The 21339-nt window shown below is 39.9% G+C and overlaps 1 protein-coding gene and 1 long non-coding RNA gene across 2 annotated transcripts; one reads left to right on the forward strand and one right to left on the reverse strand.

The window, feature by feature from the left end:
* The first annotated feature begins 6656 nt into the window (after nucleotides 1-6656).
* LOC131343095 (uncharacterized) lies at nucleotides 6657-14800 on the forward strand. The gene is made up of 3 exons (XR_009203105.1): nucleotides 6657-6852; nucleotides 8372-8475; nucleotides 8633-14800. It is a non-coding gene; the product is annotated as an uncharacterized LOC131343095 (long non-coding RNA).
* Nucleotides 14801-15884: 1084 nt separating this feature from the next.
* On the reverse strand, nucleotides 15885-19116 carry LOC131343088 (BOLA class I histocompatibility antigen, alpha chain BL3-6-like). Its single transcript, XM_058374498.1, has 4 exons — nucleotides 19050-19116; nucleotides 18549-18815; nucleotides 17380-17655; nucleotides 15885-16386 (listed from the first exon to the last, which is right to left on the reverse strand). Exons 1-4 carry the CDS (start codon nucleotides 19114-19116, stop codon nucleotides 16070-16072), a joined length of 927 nt encoding a protein of 308 aa, XP_058230481.1. The 3' UTR covers nucleotides 15885-16069.
* Nucleotides 19117-21339: the final 2223 nt, after the last annotated feature.

Consider the following 21339-nt stretch of genomic DNA (forward strand, 5'->3'; position numbering starts at 1 on the left):
GTAAACCAGCCACAGTGACAGAGGCATCATTATACAGCACTTGGTTGTGGTCCACTAATCTGAGTGCTTCATGAGTGCTGGTAAAAGGCCATGCTGTTCATCAGCTCAGAGCTGTTCAGTGTCTGTAAGACTCTAGACTCTATCAAAGTGAAATACAGGGTATATAATTGGATATAATAATATGTCTTAAATGGTTCTTAAATGTCCCAGTTGTTTTGTCGGTGTGGCTGGCATTGCTTTCTTCCTAGTGGAGCAGAGTACTGGAGTTGTGCTTACAGAGACTGATCCCAAGACTTTGGATGAGATCTGTCCTTAGATCTGTACATAGTTTTAAACTATGTGCAGCCAATTGCAGAATAAATGTGTTTTAATTACATTCATAGAATCACTTTACTATGCTTACATCTAATAACCCTAAATCCTTCTGCAGCTTTTATGGTGGCCTGCAACTCCATAATGATGCTGATCCGTCTCTAGCACACAGACATAAATAAAGAAATAAATCATTTAGAGAGTTATTTTGAGTTGACTCTGACAAGAAGCCATTGTTATAATATGAATAAACAGCTCTCTCTCTCGCTCGCTCTCTCGCCTTAATATAAAACAGTAACAGTCACTGCTTTAATAAAACTTTTCCTTCCTTCCTTCCTTCCTTCCTTCCTTACTTACTTTACTTACTGACTGACTTACTGACTTCCTTACTTATAGGACAGCCCTCCACACAGAAATATAAAAACTGCAGCATAAAACTACTGCAATTTGCAGAAACAGAAGTGCAGAGAAAAATACTTCTAAAACATCATGGAAAAAACTGTATTTTACAAATCAAACAAGTCCATATTTTATCACCAAGAACACTGCTGTAATGGCAGCCCTGAATATTCAGATTAAAGCTTTTATCTTTCCTGGTTTCTGGAACAGTGTTTATTCTTCTTTTCCACAGTCAGTCTGTCTCCTGAAAATATCAAGGAAATGACTACAAGTGTTATAAAGACTGATACAGCAGACTTTCATATACTCATATAATACTGCAAATCTAGCTTTTGTTAACGGTCATCTTGAAAACATTGCACAGGGAATCTATGCTTCATTATAACACCAGCAAGCACTTGGCCATGTCCTGATCAGTGAATGTGTCTCTGATCCTGCTGCCGCTGACCCTGTATCTGACTCACCTGAGCCTGTATCTGACCCTATATCTGACTCACCTGAGCCTGTATCTGACCCTATATCTGACTGACCTGACCCTGTATCTGACCCTATATCTGACTCACCTGAGCCTGTATCTGACCCTATATCTGACTCACCTGAGCCTGTATCTGACCCTATATCTGACTGACCTGAGCCTGTATCTGACCCTGTATCTGACTCACCTGAGCCTGTATCTGACCCTATATCTGACTGACCTGAGCCTGTATCTCACCCTGTATCTGACTCACCTGACCCTGTATCTGACCCTGTATCTGACTCACCTGACCCTGTATCTGACCCTGTATCTGACTGACCTGACCCTGTATCTGACCCTGTATCTGACTGACCTGAGCCTGTATCTCACCCTGTATCTGACTCACCTGACCCTGTATCTGACCCTGTATCTGACTGACCTGAGCCTGTATCTGACCCTGTATCTGACTCACCTGACCCTGTATCTGACTGACCTGAGCCTGTATCTCACCCTGTATCTGACTGACCTGAGCCTGTATCTGACCCTGTATCTGACTCACCTGACCCTGTATCTGACTCACCTGACCCTGTATCTGACTGACCTGAGCCTGTATCTGACCCTGTATCTGACTCACCTGACCCTGTATCTGATCCTGTATCTGACTCACCTGACCCTGTATCTGACCCTGTATCTGACTGACCTGACCCTGTATCTGACTGACCTGACCCTGTATCTGACTGACCTGACCCTGTATCTGACTGACCTGACCCTGTATCTGACCCTGTATCTGACTCACCTGAGCCTGTATCTGACCCTGTATCTGACTGACCTGAGCCTGTATCTGACCCTGTATCTGACTCACCTGAGCCTGTATCTGACCCTGTATCTGACTCACCTGACCCTGTATCTGACTCACCTGAGCCTGTATCTGACCCTGTATCTGACTCACCTGACCCTGTATCTGACCCTGTATCTGACTGACCTGAGCCTGTATCTGACCCTGTATCTGACTCACCTGACCCTGTATCTGACCCTGTATCTGACTGACCTGACCCTGTATCTGACTGACCTGAGCCTGTATCTGACCCTGTATCTGACTCACCTGACCCTGTATCTGACCCTGTATCTGACTCACCTGACCCTGTATCTGACTGACCTGAGCCTGTATCTGACTCACCTGAGCCTGTATCTGACCCTATATCTGACTCACCTGAGCCTGTATCTGACCCTATATCTGACTGACCTGAGCCTGTATCTCACCCTGTATCTGACTCACCTGACCCTGTATCTGACCCTATATCTGACTCACCTGACCCTGTATCTGACCCTGTATCTGACTGACCTGACCCTGTATCTGACCCTATATCTGACTGACCTGAGCCTGTATCTCACCCTGTATCTGACTCACCTGACCCTGTATCTGACCCTGTATCTGACTGACCTGAGCCTGTATCTGACCCTGTATCTGACTCACCTGACCCTGTATCTGACTGACCTGAGCCTGTATCTCACCCTGTATCTGACTGACCTGAGCCTGTATCTGACCCTGTATCTGACTCACCTGACCCTGTATCTGACTCACCTGACCCTGTATCTGACTGACCTGAGCCTGTATCTGACCCTGTATCTGACTCACCTGACCCTGTATCTGATCCTGTATCTGACCCTGACCCTGTATCTGACTGACCTGACCCTGTATCTGACTGACCTGACCCTGTATCTGACTGACCTGACCCTGTATCTGACTGACCTGACCCTGTATCTGACTGACCTGAGCCTGTATCTGACCCTGTATCTGACTCACCTGACCCTGTATCTGATCCTGTATCTGACTCACCTGACCCTGTATCTGACTGACCTGACCCTGTATCTGACTGACCTGACCCTGTATCTGACTGACCTGACCCTGTATCTGACTGACCTGACCCTGTATCTGACCCTGTATCTGACTCACCTGAGCCTGTATCTGACCCTGTATCTGACTGACCTGAGCCTGTATCTGACCCTGTATCTGACTCACCTGACCCTGTATCTGATCCTGTATCTGACTCACCTGACCCTGTATCTGACCCTGTATCTGACTCACCTGAGCCTGTATCTGACCCTGTATCTGACTCACCTGACCCTGTATCTGACCCTGTATCTGACTGACCTGAGCCTGTATCTGACCCTGTATCTGACTCACCTGACCCTGTATCTGACCCTGTATCTGACTGACCTGACCCTGTATCTGACTGACCTGAGCCTGTATCTGACCCTGTATCTGACTCACCTGACCCTGTATCTGACCCTGTATCTGACTCACCTGACCCTGTATCTGACTGACCTGAGCCTGTATCTGACTGACCTGACCCTGTATCTGACTGACCTGAGCCTGTATCTGACCCTGTATCTGACTCACCTGACCCTGTATCTGACTGACCTGAGCCTGTATCTGACTGACCTGACCCTGTATCTGACTGACCTGACCCTGTATCTGACTGACCTGAGCCTGTATCTGACTGACCTGACCCTGTATCTGACTGACCTGACCCTGTATCTGACTCACCTGACCCTGTATCTGACCCTGTATCTGACTCACCTGAGCCTGTATCTGACCCTGTATCTGACTCACCTGACCCTGTATCTGACCCTGTATCTGACTCACCTGAGCCTGTATCTGACCCTGTATCTGACTCACCTGACCCTGTATCTGACCCTGTATCTGACTGACCTGAGCCTGTATCTGACCCTGTATCTGACTCACCTGACCCTGTATCTGACCCTGTATCTGACTGACCTGACCCTGTATCTGACTGACCTGAGCCTGTATCTGACCCTGTATCTGACTCACCTGACCCTGTATCTGACCCTGTATCTGACTCACCTGACCCTGTATCTGACTGACCTGAGCCTGTATCTGACTGACCTGAGCCTGTATCTGACTAACCTGACCCTGTATCTGACCCTGTATCTGACTGACCTGAGCCTGTATCTGACCCTGTATCTGACTCACCTGACCCTGTATCTGACCCTGTATCTGACTCACCTGACCCTGTATCTGACTGACCTGAGCCTGTATCTGACTAACCTGACCCTGTATCTGACCCTGTATCTGACTCACCTGACCCTGTATCTGACTGACCTGAGCCTGTATCTGACTGACCTGACCCTGTATCTGACTGACCTGACCCTGTATCTGACTGACCTGAGCCTGTATCTGACCCTGTATCTGACTGACCTGACCCTGTATCTGACTGACCTGACCCTGTATCTGACTGACCTGACCCTGTATCTGACTGACCTGACCCTGTATCTGACTGACCTGACCCTGTATCTGACTGACCTGACCCTGTATCTGACTGACCTGACCCTGTATCTGACTCACCTGACCCTGTATCTGACCCTGTATCTGACTCACCTGAGCCTGTATCTGACCCTGTATCTGACTCACCTGACCCTGTATCTGACTCACCTGAGCCTGTATCTGACCCTGTATCTGACTCACCTGACCCTGTATCTGACCCTGTATCTGACTGACCTGAGCCTGTATCTGACCCTGTATCTGACTCACCTGACCCTGTATCTGACCCTGTATCTGACTCACCTGACCCTGTATCTGATCCTGTATCTGACTCACCTGACCCTGTATCTGACTGACCTGACCCTGTATCTGACCCTGTATCTGACTCACCTGAGCCTGTATCTGACCCTGTATCTGACTCACCTGACCCTGTATCTGACCCTGTATCTGACTCACCTGACCCTGTATCTGACTCACCTGACCCTGTATCTGACCCTGTATCTGACTGACCTGAGCCTGTATCTGACCCTGTATCTGACTCACCTGACCCTGTATCTGACCCTGTATCTGACTCACCTGACCCTGTATCTGACCCTGTATCTGACTGACCTGACCCTGTATCTGACTGACCTGACCCTGTATCTGACTGACCTGAGCCTGTATCTGACCCTGTATCTGACTCACCTGACCCTGTATCTGACCCTGTATCTGACTCACCTGACCCTGTATCTGACTGACCTGAGCCTGTATCTGACTGACCTGAGCCTGTATCTGACTAACCTGACCCTGTATCTGACCCTGTATCTGACTGACCTGAGCCTGTATCTGACCCTGTATCTGACCCTGTATCTGACTGACCTGAGCCTGTATCTGACTGACCTGAGCCTGTATCTGACTAACCTGACCCTGTATCTGACCCTGTATCTGACTCACCTGAGCCTGTATCTGACCCTGTTGCGGACTGACCTGAGCCTGTGGACGCGGTGATACAGAACTCTGATTAAGACTCCGGGTTAATACAGAGATCAGAGTAAACACAAAGTGAAGGACATTACTTTAAAGGTTTCCATTTCATCATGATGAAACTGAACACATGAGTTTAGTGCTGCTAGTGCACTACTCTACTATTAGTTATTCTTGAGTTATGCTATACTATGATGCTAATGATGGTGCAATGATACCATCATTGTCCAGTTCATTAAAATATAGAATAATAACAGGAATTTGGACACGACACTACAATAGACACACATATAACAAGCTTTAAGCTAATTAATGAAATCTTCTCACTTGCTCAGGTTCAAACACTAACCGCGCGTCAGTGACGTCACTTTAGTGATTGGCTAGAGAAGGGCAGTAGGTTGAGGAGCAGTGGACCAATGGGGACTCTTATCCCGCCCCCTAATTTGCATAAACCTCTACGTACTTGTGATTTTTGGAATAATAAACACAGCATCCTGGAAAAAAGAACAGAGAAAATTAAATATCTCTAGCAAAAAGTAGCAGAAAGAACAAACATCCGAGTAAAATAAACACGGAAAATAAAAGGTTATTTTTAATTCCTAGTATTTCGAGTTCTTTGTTTGTTTGTTTGCTTTATTTTATTTTTAAAATGTTGTGTTCAATTCTGTGATTCGCCCGTATTAATATTTTTTATGAGTACTTTTACTTATGGCGCGGATTTGACACCACAGTTCTCCAAAACAAGCCAGTGCAGGGGAAATTCTGTTTAAAGTCCATTTCACACTCCTTTAAAAATATATATTATATATATATATATATATATATATATATGTATAAACCCTATTACCGAGACCGAATATGTCCCATAAGCCACGTTTATTTAAATATAAAAGAAAGAAAGTTTATTGGGATTATTTAACGCACAGACATGGTAAAGAAAGCAGAGACTTTCCAAAATAAAACTTTCCCACAAAACAAGGAAGTGAGCGGAGTAAACCATTAGCGCAAAACGCAGGGGGTGGAGGTTGTAAGAAGTATAAGTTGAGATTTTATTTAAAAAAATCAAATACTTAATAAAAATACTGAAATAATAATTTCCCATATGTCTTATGAATAGTTTCATGATTCATTTTTTCGTCAATTTATGCTTTTTTTTATTTTTAGGATAAGTGCTACGTTAGAAACGGTTTCTACAAAATGGTCTCTTCCACAGAAGTGCAGAATCGCTTCATTTGAAGAGGGGGAGTTTGGGTTGTACCAAGTCCTTTTGTGCTAGTACTTAGTGCATTAGTTAACCGTGCTAATAACGGCCATATCGCTGCCACATGAATAATATTTACAGATATTAAACCCTAAGTGCTAAAAGTGTTTTAGGCTAATTGTTACATTACAACTAAACATTTCATACTTCGTTGTTATGGAAACCGAGCGGCCGAGCAAGGTAAAGTGACTCGATGGAGTGATTCGATTCTTTTGAAGAAACAACTCTTCTCGAAGGAGTCGACTCCTAATGTAGATATTGTAATGTATGATTAAATATGTATACATATCTCACAGACAGAAATGTTAATAGTGAATTAAATCCTTGTCAAATACATTCTATTAGTATAGAGATTTTAATAAGACTAGATAGTCTCAAAAGCAGCTTCAGAGAACTCCAGATGTAGATTTAGATCCCCAGTGAACACTCCAGTTGTGACAGTGGTGAAAGGAGAACCGGTTCTCTTCTGGGATGAGCACAGGACAGTGTTTATGATTACAGCAGCAGATTCGGGTCCAAATCTACAGCACACACTTTAGATTGTCCACTGGAGAAAACTGGTGGTTTATTTCTAATCTGTTCCTCCACTGTAGCCTTCACTGACACACGGCTTACAAACATCAACCCAGAAACAGCAAGAGCGCTTTTCTCTTTTTTTCACACCTACATCACACCTACATCCACATAGGAAACTCTGTCTGGTTACTGTTACAGTGGATAATTATTTACATTCTCAGAATTAAATTTTTTATAGAGAATAGTGAATTATAGGATAGATAGGATTAGTTGATAAATAAAAAGACTTATAAATTATACATAAATATACAGTTTGGATTATTTTAATACAATTATTTTAAAGCAGGCTAAGATTTACATGTTTTCATTAACATTTAGCTGTCTAATAAGCAGGTAGGACTCGTGCAAAGACCTGAAACCTCTCTAACCTCAAGCTTATAAACAGCATCTGACCATTTCATGGTCGAATTATTTCCAACCACAGAGCTGACACTCAGGAAGTTTATCTGCATTACAGTGAACCACAAACACATATGAAACTCACCTTGCATTTTGTCGCCTCTGACCACCGGCTGCTTTCTCACACTCTGCTGTTTCCACTTATCAATTTGCATAAACGCAACTGAATTATTACCATCATTATAATTTTCTAGAAATGATGTCTGAGTGTTCATGTGTATAATTCATAGATCAGTTCACACTGATACTAAAAACAAATGAAAAATTACACAGGGCTGAAGATTTTTAGTTTAATATAAAACTGATTAAATATCTTGATACTCATAAACTTCAGGTTCTCCTGATTAACTAAATTTGGCATGTTAAATTAGTTTAGTGTTGGTTTTAATTTGGTATTGGTATTAGTTTTTCTAATTAAATAAGAACAGGCGAATAGAAGGAACTGAAATAAAAACATGCATAAAGGATTTTTAATGTAATACATTAAAGTGAATTTGTTTTGGTGTAACTGTAGTGTATTTTCCTTCAAATGGATTAAAACATGAAAATAAACTAAAAATAAAACTTTCCTGTAAAATAAAAATATACAATAATACTCTTACAGTAATCATTAAATTTTTAATCTCACTTTATTTCCATTTAATCTCAGTGCTGTCTCAGAGAAACTGTAGATATTTATTCTAAGTGCTGTAGTGTGTATAACTCTCCTCACCCCTGCACACAGATACACCAGGGTTTGATTCACCCAACAGACCGTTTCCTCTTTGTCTCTGGTCTGATACACAATGCTTCAGTTTACAACTCTCTCTGTGTTTCTCTGTGTCATGGGTAAGTTTATAATCTCACTTATTACTTTACTAAATTCTTATTAGATTTATAATATATATACATTAGTTATTAATCAGATTCATATTAAAAGCACTAAAGAGTCATAGCTTACCTGTATGTATTAAAATGATAAAGTAGAGGGTTTTCTGTGTTGCAGGTTTGCTCTCAGAGACTCTGAGCTCTTTAACTTTGGAGGCAGAAGCTGGAGATAACGTCACTATTTGGTGCCAACATGATCTGAAATGGTCGGATAAAATTTTCTGGTTTAAACACACAGGTGATTCAGTAAAGATCATCAAATAAAAATTCATTAAATATGACCTTTGGGGAAACAAAATTCCTAGGCTGCTTACATACTGTAAAGTTAAAAGAGACTGTTTTCATGAGCCCACTGGTGCAAACACAGACCAGCTAGCCGAAGACAGACGGAAGAATGCCGACTGATATGCTGAGCTAGTAAGACTCATAGATGATAAAAGCCTATCCCTGATAAGACATGAAGCTGCTGATAATGGCAGGAAAGCCAGGAGAATTCTGAAAGACCATTATTTGGGGAAAAGCAAACCACGTATAATAAATATGTAAACATCGTTAACCAAGCTACGCATGGCGGACAATGAGAGTGTTACTGACTACTTAATAAGAGCAGAGAACATCATCACAGCCGTTGGAGATGCAGGAGAAGCCATGAGTGATGGGCTGACAAAAACTCTGATTCTTAGCAGATTACCAGACTCTTTCAAGCCGCTAGCTGTCCACATAATGCAAAATGAGGACAATTTTACATTCACAGACTTTAAAAGAAGACTACGGATCTATGAGGAGTTGGAGAAGATGAAAAAGAACAGAATCTACAGACAATGTGATGAAAGCACACAGGAGACAGAGACGAGGCCCTAACAAGTTACACACTAACAACAGATAAGATGAAGATACCAGTGTGACATGTTACAAATGTGGAATAAAAAGACACAAAGCAAGAAAATGTTTCGGAAAAGTGTGGTGCAATCACTGCAAAAATGGTACACATGCACAATCCCTGTGCAAGAACAGGACGGTGCCAGAAAAGTTGCAGACAAACAAGATAGCGACCAAGACCATTTCTAAGAACACATAGAAAATGGAATGGACCACTGGAATGGACCTCCGGACAACATAAAAATGAAAGGCATCATCATAGACATGGGAGTGACGTCCCATAACATGAACGACATCAGAAAGCTTCAACAGTTTGTTCCAGCCAGAGACTCATTCAGTGGAGTTAGCTGATGGGACAAAGTGCAGCGAAATGGTGCAACAAAGAGGAATGGCAGTGATTTATCTCCTAGACATCACTGGACGATTCCACAGAGCACAGCTATTGGACGCACTGTACATGCCTTCGTACCCACATGACATTTTCTCAGTGGCAAGGGCAACAAATAGAGGACCAACAATCAATTTCGTAAATGGGGAAAAGTCACATGGTTCCCAAAGGTGGTAGCAGGTTTGACATCCATGAGAATGGAAATTTGTATGGGAATATTGACCAGTGAAAAGTGTGTCATGACTTTCAAACTTGGCATGAAATTTTGGGTCATTGTACTAATGAACATTTACAAAAGTTACAAGGTGTAGTGAGAAGTATGGAGATAAAAGGGACCACAGTCAAACCAAATCAGTCATGTGAAGTGTGTACACAAGGAAAATTCACTCAGACAAGAAATAAGGAGCCAGACAGAAAGGCAAAGGAACCCTTAGAACTAGTCCCCACTGACTTAGCTAGCCCCATGCCAACATTGAGCACAGAAGGGTACAAATATACACAGTCTTTTACAGAAGACTACTCAGGTACCATGTTAGTGTATTTTCTGAAGTCTAAGGGTGACACGATACAAGCCACTGAAAAGTTCCTAGCAGACATAGCACCTTATGGAGAAGTTAAGTGCATCCGTTCAGATAGCGTACTAAATTTATGAGTCGAGACTTTCAGGCACTGTTAACGAAAAATAGGATTAGACAACGAAACGTCTGCACCTTATTCGCCCCACCAAAATGCCACAACAGAGAGAGGTTGGAGAACCCTTTATGATATGAGCAGGTGCCTACTGATTGAAAGCAAGTTACCAGATAAGTTATAGAACTACGCTCTGCAGACATCAGCTTACGTGAGGAACAGGTGCTATAGTAGACGCACCAAGAAAACTCCATACAAGTTGACTCACAGGAAAGAAGCCAGACATTACTAAAATGCAGAAATTCGGATCAATATGTTTTGCTTACAAACAAGAGAGGGGCAAATTAAACTCTGGATGTGAGCAAGGTATTTTCATTGGCTACGACAAAAACAGCCCAGCTTATCCAGTGTTCTATCCTAACACAGAGAAGGTCCAAAAGCGTAGGTTGGTGAGGTTCACAGCTAGGACAACTAAAGAAAGGGAAACACAAACACCCGAATCACACACACAATATGGAGAGTTATATCCTAAGATCAATAGCAGTGAAGGAAATGCTGATGAAAATGTGAAAAATGTACCAGGTCAAGGTATTCAAAGTGGTGTTTCTGAGACTTTGCCTGAAAAGACTGAATGCACACAGCCAGGTAAAGTTACTGAAACTGTAATTAGAAGGAACCCACCAAGAGCCAGGAGGAGGCCAGCTCATCTACTTGAGACTGAGGATATGGAGGACAAGCTGCAAACATGCATAGACTTTTGTTACAATGTTATAATATATGCGATATTCCTCAAACCTACTAGGATACTGTAGCATCAACCAAATCAAGGCAATGGAAAAATGCCGTGGACAAAAAGATGCAATCAGTAGAGGAGAATAAGTCACACTCACTTAGTTGTCACCAGGCAAACAGCAGATGGGGGCAGATGGAGCTACACAATTAAAAGAGACATTGATGGATCAGAAAAATACAAGGCAAGATTTGTTGCAAAGGCTACAGTCAGAAACCAGGAACTGACTATGTCTAGGAGACATTCTCACCCACAGCTGATGTGATAAGAGTGGTCATGCAGAAGGCAGCACAAGACAATTTAGTCATAGTCACAAAATTTAGAGACAGCTTATTTGTGTGAGCCGATTGACTGTGAAATTTACATGGAACAACCAGAGAGTTATGAAAAAAAAGTCAGAGACGGGTGAAAAGCTAGTATGCAAGTTAGAGAAATCTCTCTATGGCCTAAAGCAATCAGGCAGAAACTGGAACGCTATCGTACATATATGTTTCATTAAGAATGGTTTTCCACAAAACCCAGCTGATAACTGTGTGTACACAAGGGAAAGATATAATGAAAAAATGTGGGTTGATGACCTGATTATAGCAGCTAACAGTAAAAGTGGTCTTAAAAAGCATAAAGGGAATGTTCACTGAAAGATTCAAAATGAAAGAAATAAATGTGGAGGTTGAAGTATTTTCTAGGGATAGATTTTGAACAAGCAGAAGGTCTAGTTAAAATGTCACAAGAGAGACATGTGAGGAAAATAGTAGATAGATTTGAGATGCAAAATTGCAAGTCTAGAGAGACTTCATGTGAACTGAAACTTATTCAGAATATGCTGAAAGAATGAAAGAGCCAAGAAAGTACAGGGATGCAGTATGAAGTTTAATCTACTTGTCCACTTGCACTCGACCAGATATATGTTTTGTGGTCAGTAAATTATCCCAGCACTTTGCTGAACCTACAAAACAACACTGGAACACAGTAAAACACGTGTTCAGATACCTCAAAGGTACAGCAGAATGTATGCTTCAAGAGAAATGACAGAGAAACTAGTACTTCAGGATACTGTGTCAGCCTAAGTGAAGGTAGTTCTTTGGTCTCATAGAAAACTAGAAAACGGCCAACAGTAACATAATCTACTTGCAAAGCAGAATACATGTCCTTAGCATCAGCCATACAGGAATGTATCTGCTGAAAGGTATGGATACATACCTATATGCAGAAACAAAAGTGTATGAAGACAACCAAGGTACAATAGCACTAGCCAGAAACCCAGTTTATAGGCAAAGGTGCAAGCACTTTGACATCAAGTACCACTTTATAAAGGAAACTGTGAATGATGGCAAGGTAATCTTGGAATACTGTCCTACAGAGCAAATGGTTGCTGACATTATGACAAAGCCAGCCACTAAGCTAAAGATAAAGAGGTTTGCTCAAGACATGTTTGGCACTTAATAGTGTAAAGAGTGTATGTTTACATTGTTTATGTGAAAGAGAAGCCTTATTTGTTATTTTGTTTTCAGGTAACTCAGTGAGCTAAGAGTGAGTGGGGGTGTTAAGTGTTGTACTCTTACTCATTAGATTACGGCATCAGCTGAACTACATCGTGTTTTATTAAAGGTATTATGGTACATTTGGGTGTGAAGTCATTACGTTATACAATGCACTATACATAAAAAAATAAAGTGTTCATGTCAGATGTACAGAGCCAGCTTTCTAAATAAATGTTCCAAAGAATTGGATAATGAGACGTGTAACATTTTGTTAGTTTTCTTACACGTGTTGAAAAGAACTGTGTACCTGAACTTAACACTGATGTTTCTGATGGTCTGTATTTAAAGGAGTTCTACTATTCAATAAATCACATTTACAGACTTAGTATTATTGTATAACCGCAAGCATTTTAGGATTCTTTACATTTCTTTTTTGAATTTACTTTTATCAAGTCTCTTAGTTTATTATCCAGTGTATTCATGGGCAGATTGGTAGATTTGGGTGTTTGGTTGTTGTGCCTATTTAGATAACAGGTTTGTAAAGGCTCTGGAAATAAAAAACTGCTGTTTGTGGCATTAATGATGATATTGTGTGATGATAAACTAATGATGTGACCGCTGATAAAATGAGCAGTCTGGTTAGAATACTCAGTTAGAGTGTATACATCCTTATTATATCTCCTGTGTTCTGTATACCAGTTCTGTACATAATGTCTGATGCTCTTTCACTCTGATAGAGTCTAGAGTCAGTATTTACAGACACTGAACAGCTCTGAGCTGATGAACAGCATGGCCTTATACCAGCACTCATGAAGCACTGTTCACTCACTCAAATTAGTGGACCACAACTACTTGCTGTATAATGATGTTTCTGTCACTGTGGCTGGTTTACAGCAGGTAAAACTACACCTGAATCACAGTGTGGACTGGAGTGTGAGAGGATAAAACTACACCTGAATCACAGTGTGGACTGGAGTGTGAGAGGATAAAACTACACCTGAATCACAGTGTGGACTGGAGTGTGAGAGGATAAAACTACACCTGAATCACAGTGTGGACTGGAGTGTGAGAGGATACACACAGGACATACCATGACGTGAGGATAAGTGTAACTGGTAACAGGACAAAGCACTGAAGTTAGAATGTGTGAAATAGGAGACACGATCTAAACTGGACTTTAATATTGATCATAAAAATATTTAATATCAAATAGAACCTGCAAAAGTATTTAGATAAAGTAAACAAAACAAGGACAAAAAAGCGGAAGTTGCTAAGGTGGTGAAAGTAACTAACTGGACACATATTTGCTACGACATTTTTGTGATAAGACTAACGTTTGCATTTTTGTGTTAATTTTCCTTTGCACTTTGTCTTTTATTTTTGCATGTTTCACTTTTTATATGAACATGAAACAAAGACACAAATCAAGGTTCATAAATAACTAATATTTAAACAGTTAAATGACTAAAACACTTAGAGTGTAGCGGAATAAAGTTCTCAGTGAACCCAATAAACTGAGCTGGAGCTGCTGCATGATCACCAACACATGAGGAATATCATCACCTGAGGGTTTAATCACTGATCTTAATGATCTTAACTGATCTCTAATCTTCTGAAGAACCTCACAGTAAAGTTAGTTCCTGTTAAATCTCACTGAAACTAATCTTAAACACACACGTTGCCGGAGTCAGTAAGGGACCGTCTAAAAAGTGCATGACATGACATGACAGGTCTAGTCATCTAACTGTTATATTAGACTAGAAATGCAGTATTGATACTGTACAGTGCCTTAATACAAGTGTAATATTACTCTTACATAAAAACTCTTACAGGAAAAGTAAATCATGAATTTCATAAATGAAGAAATTCAGGGATGTAGATTTTAACTTGTACATAGTGTTATAAGAAATATTACACAATAATTGCAGTATGAGCTCAGTAATAAATCATATTATACAAATGGATTTATTGAAGGTTGCAGCAGGTCCTCGGTGGGATGTTTGATTTACATTAAGTGCAATATAATATTAAACATTTACAGTACAGTAAAACTTTATTTTTCTAAAACAGAAGTTAGTACTCAGGGGTATGACTACAAGTGTAATGTCACATAAATGTGTGTAGAGTATGATGAGTGAGGGAATAAATCACATTTCAACAAATACAAGCCTAAAAACTGTGAGCACTGCTGCTCTGTGAGCATGAAGCATGCAGGTAGACTTTAGTTTTAAAGATGAATGAATCTGCATTGTTCCTCTTTGCTGTATATTTAAATAGACGAGTCTCTCCCAGCATCCAGCTCCTCATCATAGAGAGATACCAGCTGTGGAGGATGAAGATCACCAACATGCTGCTCATGCTGCATCACAGGGCAGGAAAACACTCTGAAAGGAAAAATCTTCTACCCTCTTCCACATAAACCAGCTCACTGACCCTCACCATTGGTCAGAGAGAGAGAGAGAGAGAGAGAGAGTAAGCCCCACCCACTCAGACAGCAGGTCAACTTTCTGCTCTTAACTCCACCCACAACTCTATCTCATTTCTCTTCTCAAACTGTCATTCTTCTCTCATTCTATTTTCTTTATTACAGTAAAAAAAAAAACACATACTCACAAGCATGGAATTTGGTGTTATATATTTATTATAGCATTATGATAACAATTTCTTTGCTCTTGCCTTTAGCATGTTAATATTCTCAAGCTGAACAAATTTAAACAGAAAAGAAACACAAAGCAGTAAATGTGTGTGAATTAAAGACTAAACCCATTATAAACAGAAAGAACAGATGAAGTCTGATAACTGATTATAACATGTCAGTGCTGAGTGTGTGTGTGTGTGTGTGTGTATGTTGAACAATCTGGAGAAACACAGTGTATGATGTGGTAAAATTACTGATTGTACTGAAGCTAATAAAATACACACAGAGCTTAAAGAACAGCTTGAGTGAATAAATTCATTTAGCTAATGTTTCTGTATTTTACATCTTTAAAACTTCAAATTTCAAATCTCAATTAAATTACAGCTTAAAAGGAAATCAGCTGAGAAACCTACAGAGTAAAACAAAATAAAACTCTACTAATCCCAATAATCCTATTTTACACAAAGAACAAGAGATTTATAAGAAAAAGCTCCTCCATCCAACACAGGAAGTATTAGAAAGTGTAAATCTCCTACAAGAATTAGAAAGTGTAAATCTGTTCTCTGAAAACTTCACATCTGCCTCCTTCCTCCTCTCACCAGAGTTCTTCTTCTTCCAGACCATAATTCCAGCAACAACGGCAACGAGAACAACGAGAGCCACGAGAACACCAACGATGATAGGCATCAGTCCTCCACCTGTTAAATCAGCACAGAGTCTTTATTATCTGCTGCATCAGGAAATCAGATTTATTGTTTATACTGTATGTGGAGTTGATCAGGACCTTTTGGTACTTCTAGCACTAACTCCTCCTTCAAGCTGCTGTGCTGAATCACGCAGGTGTAGGTGTGTTTCTGCAGATCCTCAGCTGGGACTTTCAGAATGCTTCTCTTCTGGAAGCTTCCATCCTGGTTGGGTAACGTCTCTCTGAGCTCCACGTCCTCGTTCACGTCCTCTCCGTCCTTCCTCCAGGAGATCATCACCTCTTTGGGGAAGAAACCTGTAGCGTGACACACCACCTCTGGAGAAGGTGAGTGTTTCTGGAACACTGATGCTGTAGGAGGATCTGCAGAGACACACAGAGACAGAAATATTAAAACTTCTCAGATTTATTATTCATAAGAGAAAAAGTACTTTTAATGATTATAAAAATTCATTGGTCAAAATTAAGTCATGCTTTTATCTCTGGAAATAGTGAAATTAAAAGTTGTAAAAACAAAATTTGTCTTTAAATGTGTTTTTTGTGTGTTCTTTATTTTGATGTACTGATGATTTCTACTGGTGTTTCTATTGAAATAGCTTTTTTTGTGATATTATTATTCAATAAATTGCAATAATGTGATTTCTGCTATTATTATGTAAATTACTGTCATTAATTCAGTTCTAATATGTCTGTTATTCTTTAGAACCATTCCAGTGTCTTACAATCATTCAAATCCAACACATTCGTATCATTTTGTTTTTTTCCAGTTACATTAATTCAGCTATGAGTTGTTAGTTCCAGCCTAAAACTACGTTACAGTATCACATTAAATCAGTACATTTTAATGCAGTCTGTGCTTTGCCTGTGTCTCAGTAATTCAATACAAATACATTTTCATTCTTAAAATCAGCTTTATAATGTATGTCCTGGACTTATGGTACTGTAATCAGTCCGGCTCTTGGTTCACAGGGTTTGCCCACTTCATGGGCTAAATGCAGTTTTTCAACACATTTCCTGTGTTAAATCTATTAGGCAAACTGCTTTAATTTCAAAAGTTTATTTTTTTAAACAAATTAATAGCTAAGAGATGAATTTGTTTCAGTTTATTCACTATGCTGGAGCTGGTTTAGGCCACTTGGCTTCAGTGAAGAGAAATTGTAAAGCTACTGAATACATTACAGAGGCACACAAGACAGTTGTGTTCTTCAGACTTTGTGATAACAGTTTAAGGAAGAAACACATGTGAGTGTGATGGTCAGGGGTGCACATACTTTTGGCCAAATAGAAAGGAAGAAAGAATGAAACGATTAGGGTGTGTGTTAGAGTCACTGTAACAGAGCAGATCACACACTTTACCTTTCCTCTCCAGAGTCTCTCTGCCATAAGAGACAAACCTCTCTAACCACTCAATACACTCCTTCTCCAGGTAGTTCCTCTGGCACGGAATAAAACCAGGAACATTATCCCACTCCTTCTTCATGACCTCAGCTTTATCATTATCTGCAGTCCAGGTTCCAGTTTTCAGATTCAGACTGATGAAATCTTCTCCATCATAACCAAACTGATCATATCCTCTAGTGCTGCTGTCATCATGGAGCTCGCAGCCGTACATCCTCTGGAGTGTGTGAACCCCTACACACAGACACACACACACACACTTATTCTATATAGCTACACTGTTCTACACTTCTTTTTTTTCCTTGGTCATTTTTAAACATTTTGTCCTTTTTAGACTGGTGTCCTTTTACTATGCATTTATCTAATTCATTAATCTGAGACCAAATTCAAAATACATTAAAAGAGAATCTAAGCCTGTAACCGAAACCTCATATTTTACACAGTGGCAGATTGGGAATAACACTAAAATGCTATGATAAACTATAATTAACTTAAAAAAGCAGTTTGGGACAAAGCTCAAATGTTTAGTTTCCCCAAGATATTACAGAACCACTGTGAAACATTCAGAATAGAAAACATTATTTATCTGTACTGTTCTATGTTTATTTGTGGTTACAGAATAATCAGGAAATGACCTCAGAAGGAAAAGTCTATTCACTGTAACTGTTCATTACACTGAGCTGAACAAGATCACAACCTGTTCATGAATATATCCATGATCCTCAAACTAAACATTCACATTTCTCACACATCAGCAGGAAATGAGTAAAGATTGAGTGTTTTGTGTTATTTCATGCTTTTCAGTGAGATACATTCAGTTTATCACTAGCTCCTGGTTTCTGGTTCTCTCTAATCTTTAACTGTGACAGTATGAGACCCTGACAGTGATACAGGACTGCTTTTATTCCAGGTTCATTTTTATTCCAGGGTTTTGATCATACGTGAATAAATCATTGTAGCTGTGCAGAAATAACCTGAGCTCATGACCATGAAACAGATCAACTTAACAAGCTGCTTTATTTAAGGTATTTGTTATCATGTGTATCCACCATAGTGCTGTCATATTGTGTGTGTGTGTGTGTGTGTGTGTATGTGTTAGTAAGGCTCTGAGTGTATTTTATTCTCACCTTCAGACTTAGTTAAACTTTGCATTATGTAACTCAGGTAGGATTTGAAGGTGTCCTGTTCATCCTGCTGCTTAGCTGTCTCTCTGTTCCAGTAATCTGGATCATCAGCATCAATCTTTTTTATCCATTCTGTCTCTGGGATCATCTTCCTGATGTTACTGTCGTAATACACACACTGCTCTTCATCCAGCAGACCAACAGCAGTGAACTCTGGGAAATTTATTCCTGGTGTAACTGCAGTGTAGAGGAACTGAAGACAGTGTGTGTCTGTAAAAGATGTTAAATTTCTTTCTGTCTTTTTTTTTTATTATAATAAGTTTCAATATCTCACGGTTACTACTCTTTTTTTCTTTTCTTTTCTTTTTAGTAAAATTGAGAATAAGCTCAAATGAATAATAACAAAAAGAAAAGTTAAGATAATATTCATGAGCTGTTGAACTACTGAGACACTTTTACACGGTACAGCTTCATATTATCTGATAGTTCAGTGTTAGAACTCACTTGATGATGAACGAAGAGAAAAAGAGAGAAAGAGCAGAACTTTCATTAAAACGCTGTACCCCTCCATCTGAGCTTTACGAAATTTTGTGTATGAACAAATTTACAACACAATTTCGTAAAGCTCGTTACAGGACAGAAAGCCTTCTTCCCTGAAGTATCGCAGTCTGTCTGTGACGACACACTACACGCTGTAGTTATATAGCGATGTGATGACGTAAGCAGTCCATTTTATTTACTCCGCCCCTCAGTATCGCGCAGCTTCCCTGTGGCTTATGGAAAGCCTATGGCAAGCAATTTTAACATTTAATGGCTAAAGCTGACTATCCGGAATGAACATTACACATATGAACAAGATATTTTTGACTAGTTGTTTTGACTAATTGCACTCGGACTAGTCGAAATGACAGTTAGAGATATCTGTAATTCAGTTTTGCCTAGTCACAATGAAAGTTAGGGATATCTGTAATTCAGTTTTGAATAGTCAGAAGTGAGTTACGGATATCTGCAATGACTGAAAACGATACTCAGCTCCTTACACATCCTTAATGACAATTGCAGATATCTATAATTGAGCCTTGCCTATAGGCAGAATTTATGTTAAAGATATCGCAAACGTCATTATGACTCGTCAGTGTTGATGTGCATGACGTTGGTCATGCAAGGTTTCCCATTGGATATTCGCAAATCATTTGAACAGTGTTAGCAGAAGAAATGGTGGTCACTGTTGTAGACAAAATAATTAGAAAATGCCATGAAATAGAACGTGTACACAAACAACCCCGGTCAAAAACTGCACGTTGTTCCTCCCGCTGCTCTGACATGCTCACTGTTCCGTCTATAGCGACTTTATCCTGTGGGTTGAACAGCAAGCCGTTCCCACCTGTAGCAAGCCCCTCCTCCAACCTGCCGTGACATCATTACAGATATCCGCAACATCATTTCGCCTAGTCAAAACTCTATTTCAAGATATCTGTAATTCCATTTTGCCTAGGCAGAATGAAAGTTAAAGATATCTCTAATTTCAGATATCTCTAATCCAAATTCATTTGAAGATATCTATAACTTGACAACAGATATCAGATTCTAAAATAATGACTATCCATAATTCCGGTTAGAGATAGCTACAGTTACATTCTGACTAGTCACAATTACAGTTGAAGATATCTATAATCTAGTTTTGACTAGTTAAAATAGAATTTAAGATATCTAAAAAAAAAAAAAAAAAAGACATTATACATATCTTTAATTGAGGGGAGTTGAAGATATCTTGAACCGGAATTGTGACTAGTCAGAATTAAATTGTAGATATCTCTAACCGGAATTATAGATAGTCATAATTTAGTTGTAGATATCCACATTTCACACTGTGGGTATCCACAACTGAATTAAAGATATCTGTAAAGGGAAACTCCATAGATATGAATGGGAAAAGTGACGTCATACATCCTAGGAGGAATGCCATTGTGGATATCTGAAATGTTCATTTTGACTAGGAAGAACTGAATTATGGATATCTGTAATATCCAGACTAGCCATTAAATGTTAAAACGGCTTGCCATAGTGGCTTGTCTAGTGATTTTATTTTACTTTAATTGCAAACAGTGTTAAAGTTAATACATCTAGCAGCTGAAACCAAATCAATAGGCTTATTTTATATTTATGTAGCTTATATTACTTTTTCAACCAAGTTGTTTTCGTTCTCTTTGTTTTCAGTAACAGACACTGAGACACTACAGTTCATACAGAGCCTGCTAGATATTACTCGGTGTACGACGTCCTCGACGTTTCGTGGTTACGTCACCACCTCCGACGTACGGCGTTTGCGACATTAAAACAAATTTCGCGCGGGAACTAGTTGGCGAGCGGAGCGGACGCATACGTCATCACGCGGCGCTATGTGAGTTCCGACTTACGGCGAAAATCGCGTTACGTCGCGCCGTAGGAACGGAATTCCGACGTAAATCGAGGACCCCCTGTATTATTATTATTATTATTATTATTATTATTATTATTATTATTATTATGTTTTAAGAGTCTTTTTTATTAGAAATAGATGAAAATAGAGTGATGATGATGAACTCTTTCCTCCTCCTTCTTCATCTGCTATTACTTTCAGAATAATTCTGCACTCCTCTATGGAAAACCGTGAGAGAGAGAGAGAGAGAGAGAGAGAGAGAGAGATGGAAATCTGCATTATTTATAGACTTCAATACAAAGTGTGCTTAGGCATGTTTGTGTGGTCTCCTGAGCTGATACACTCCCTATGACTTGTGTTTTCGCTCAGATGAAT

The sequence above is a fragment of the Hemibagrus wyckioides genome, linkage group LG22 (assembly GCF_019097595.1).
Source record: "Hemibagrus wyckioides isolate EC202008001 linkage group LG22, SWU_Hwy_1.0, whole genome shotgun sequence".
Taxonomy (NCBI): Eukaryota; Metazoa; Chordata; class Actinopteri; order Siluriformes; family Bagridae; genus Hemibagrus; species Hemibagrus wyckioides.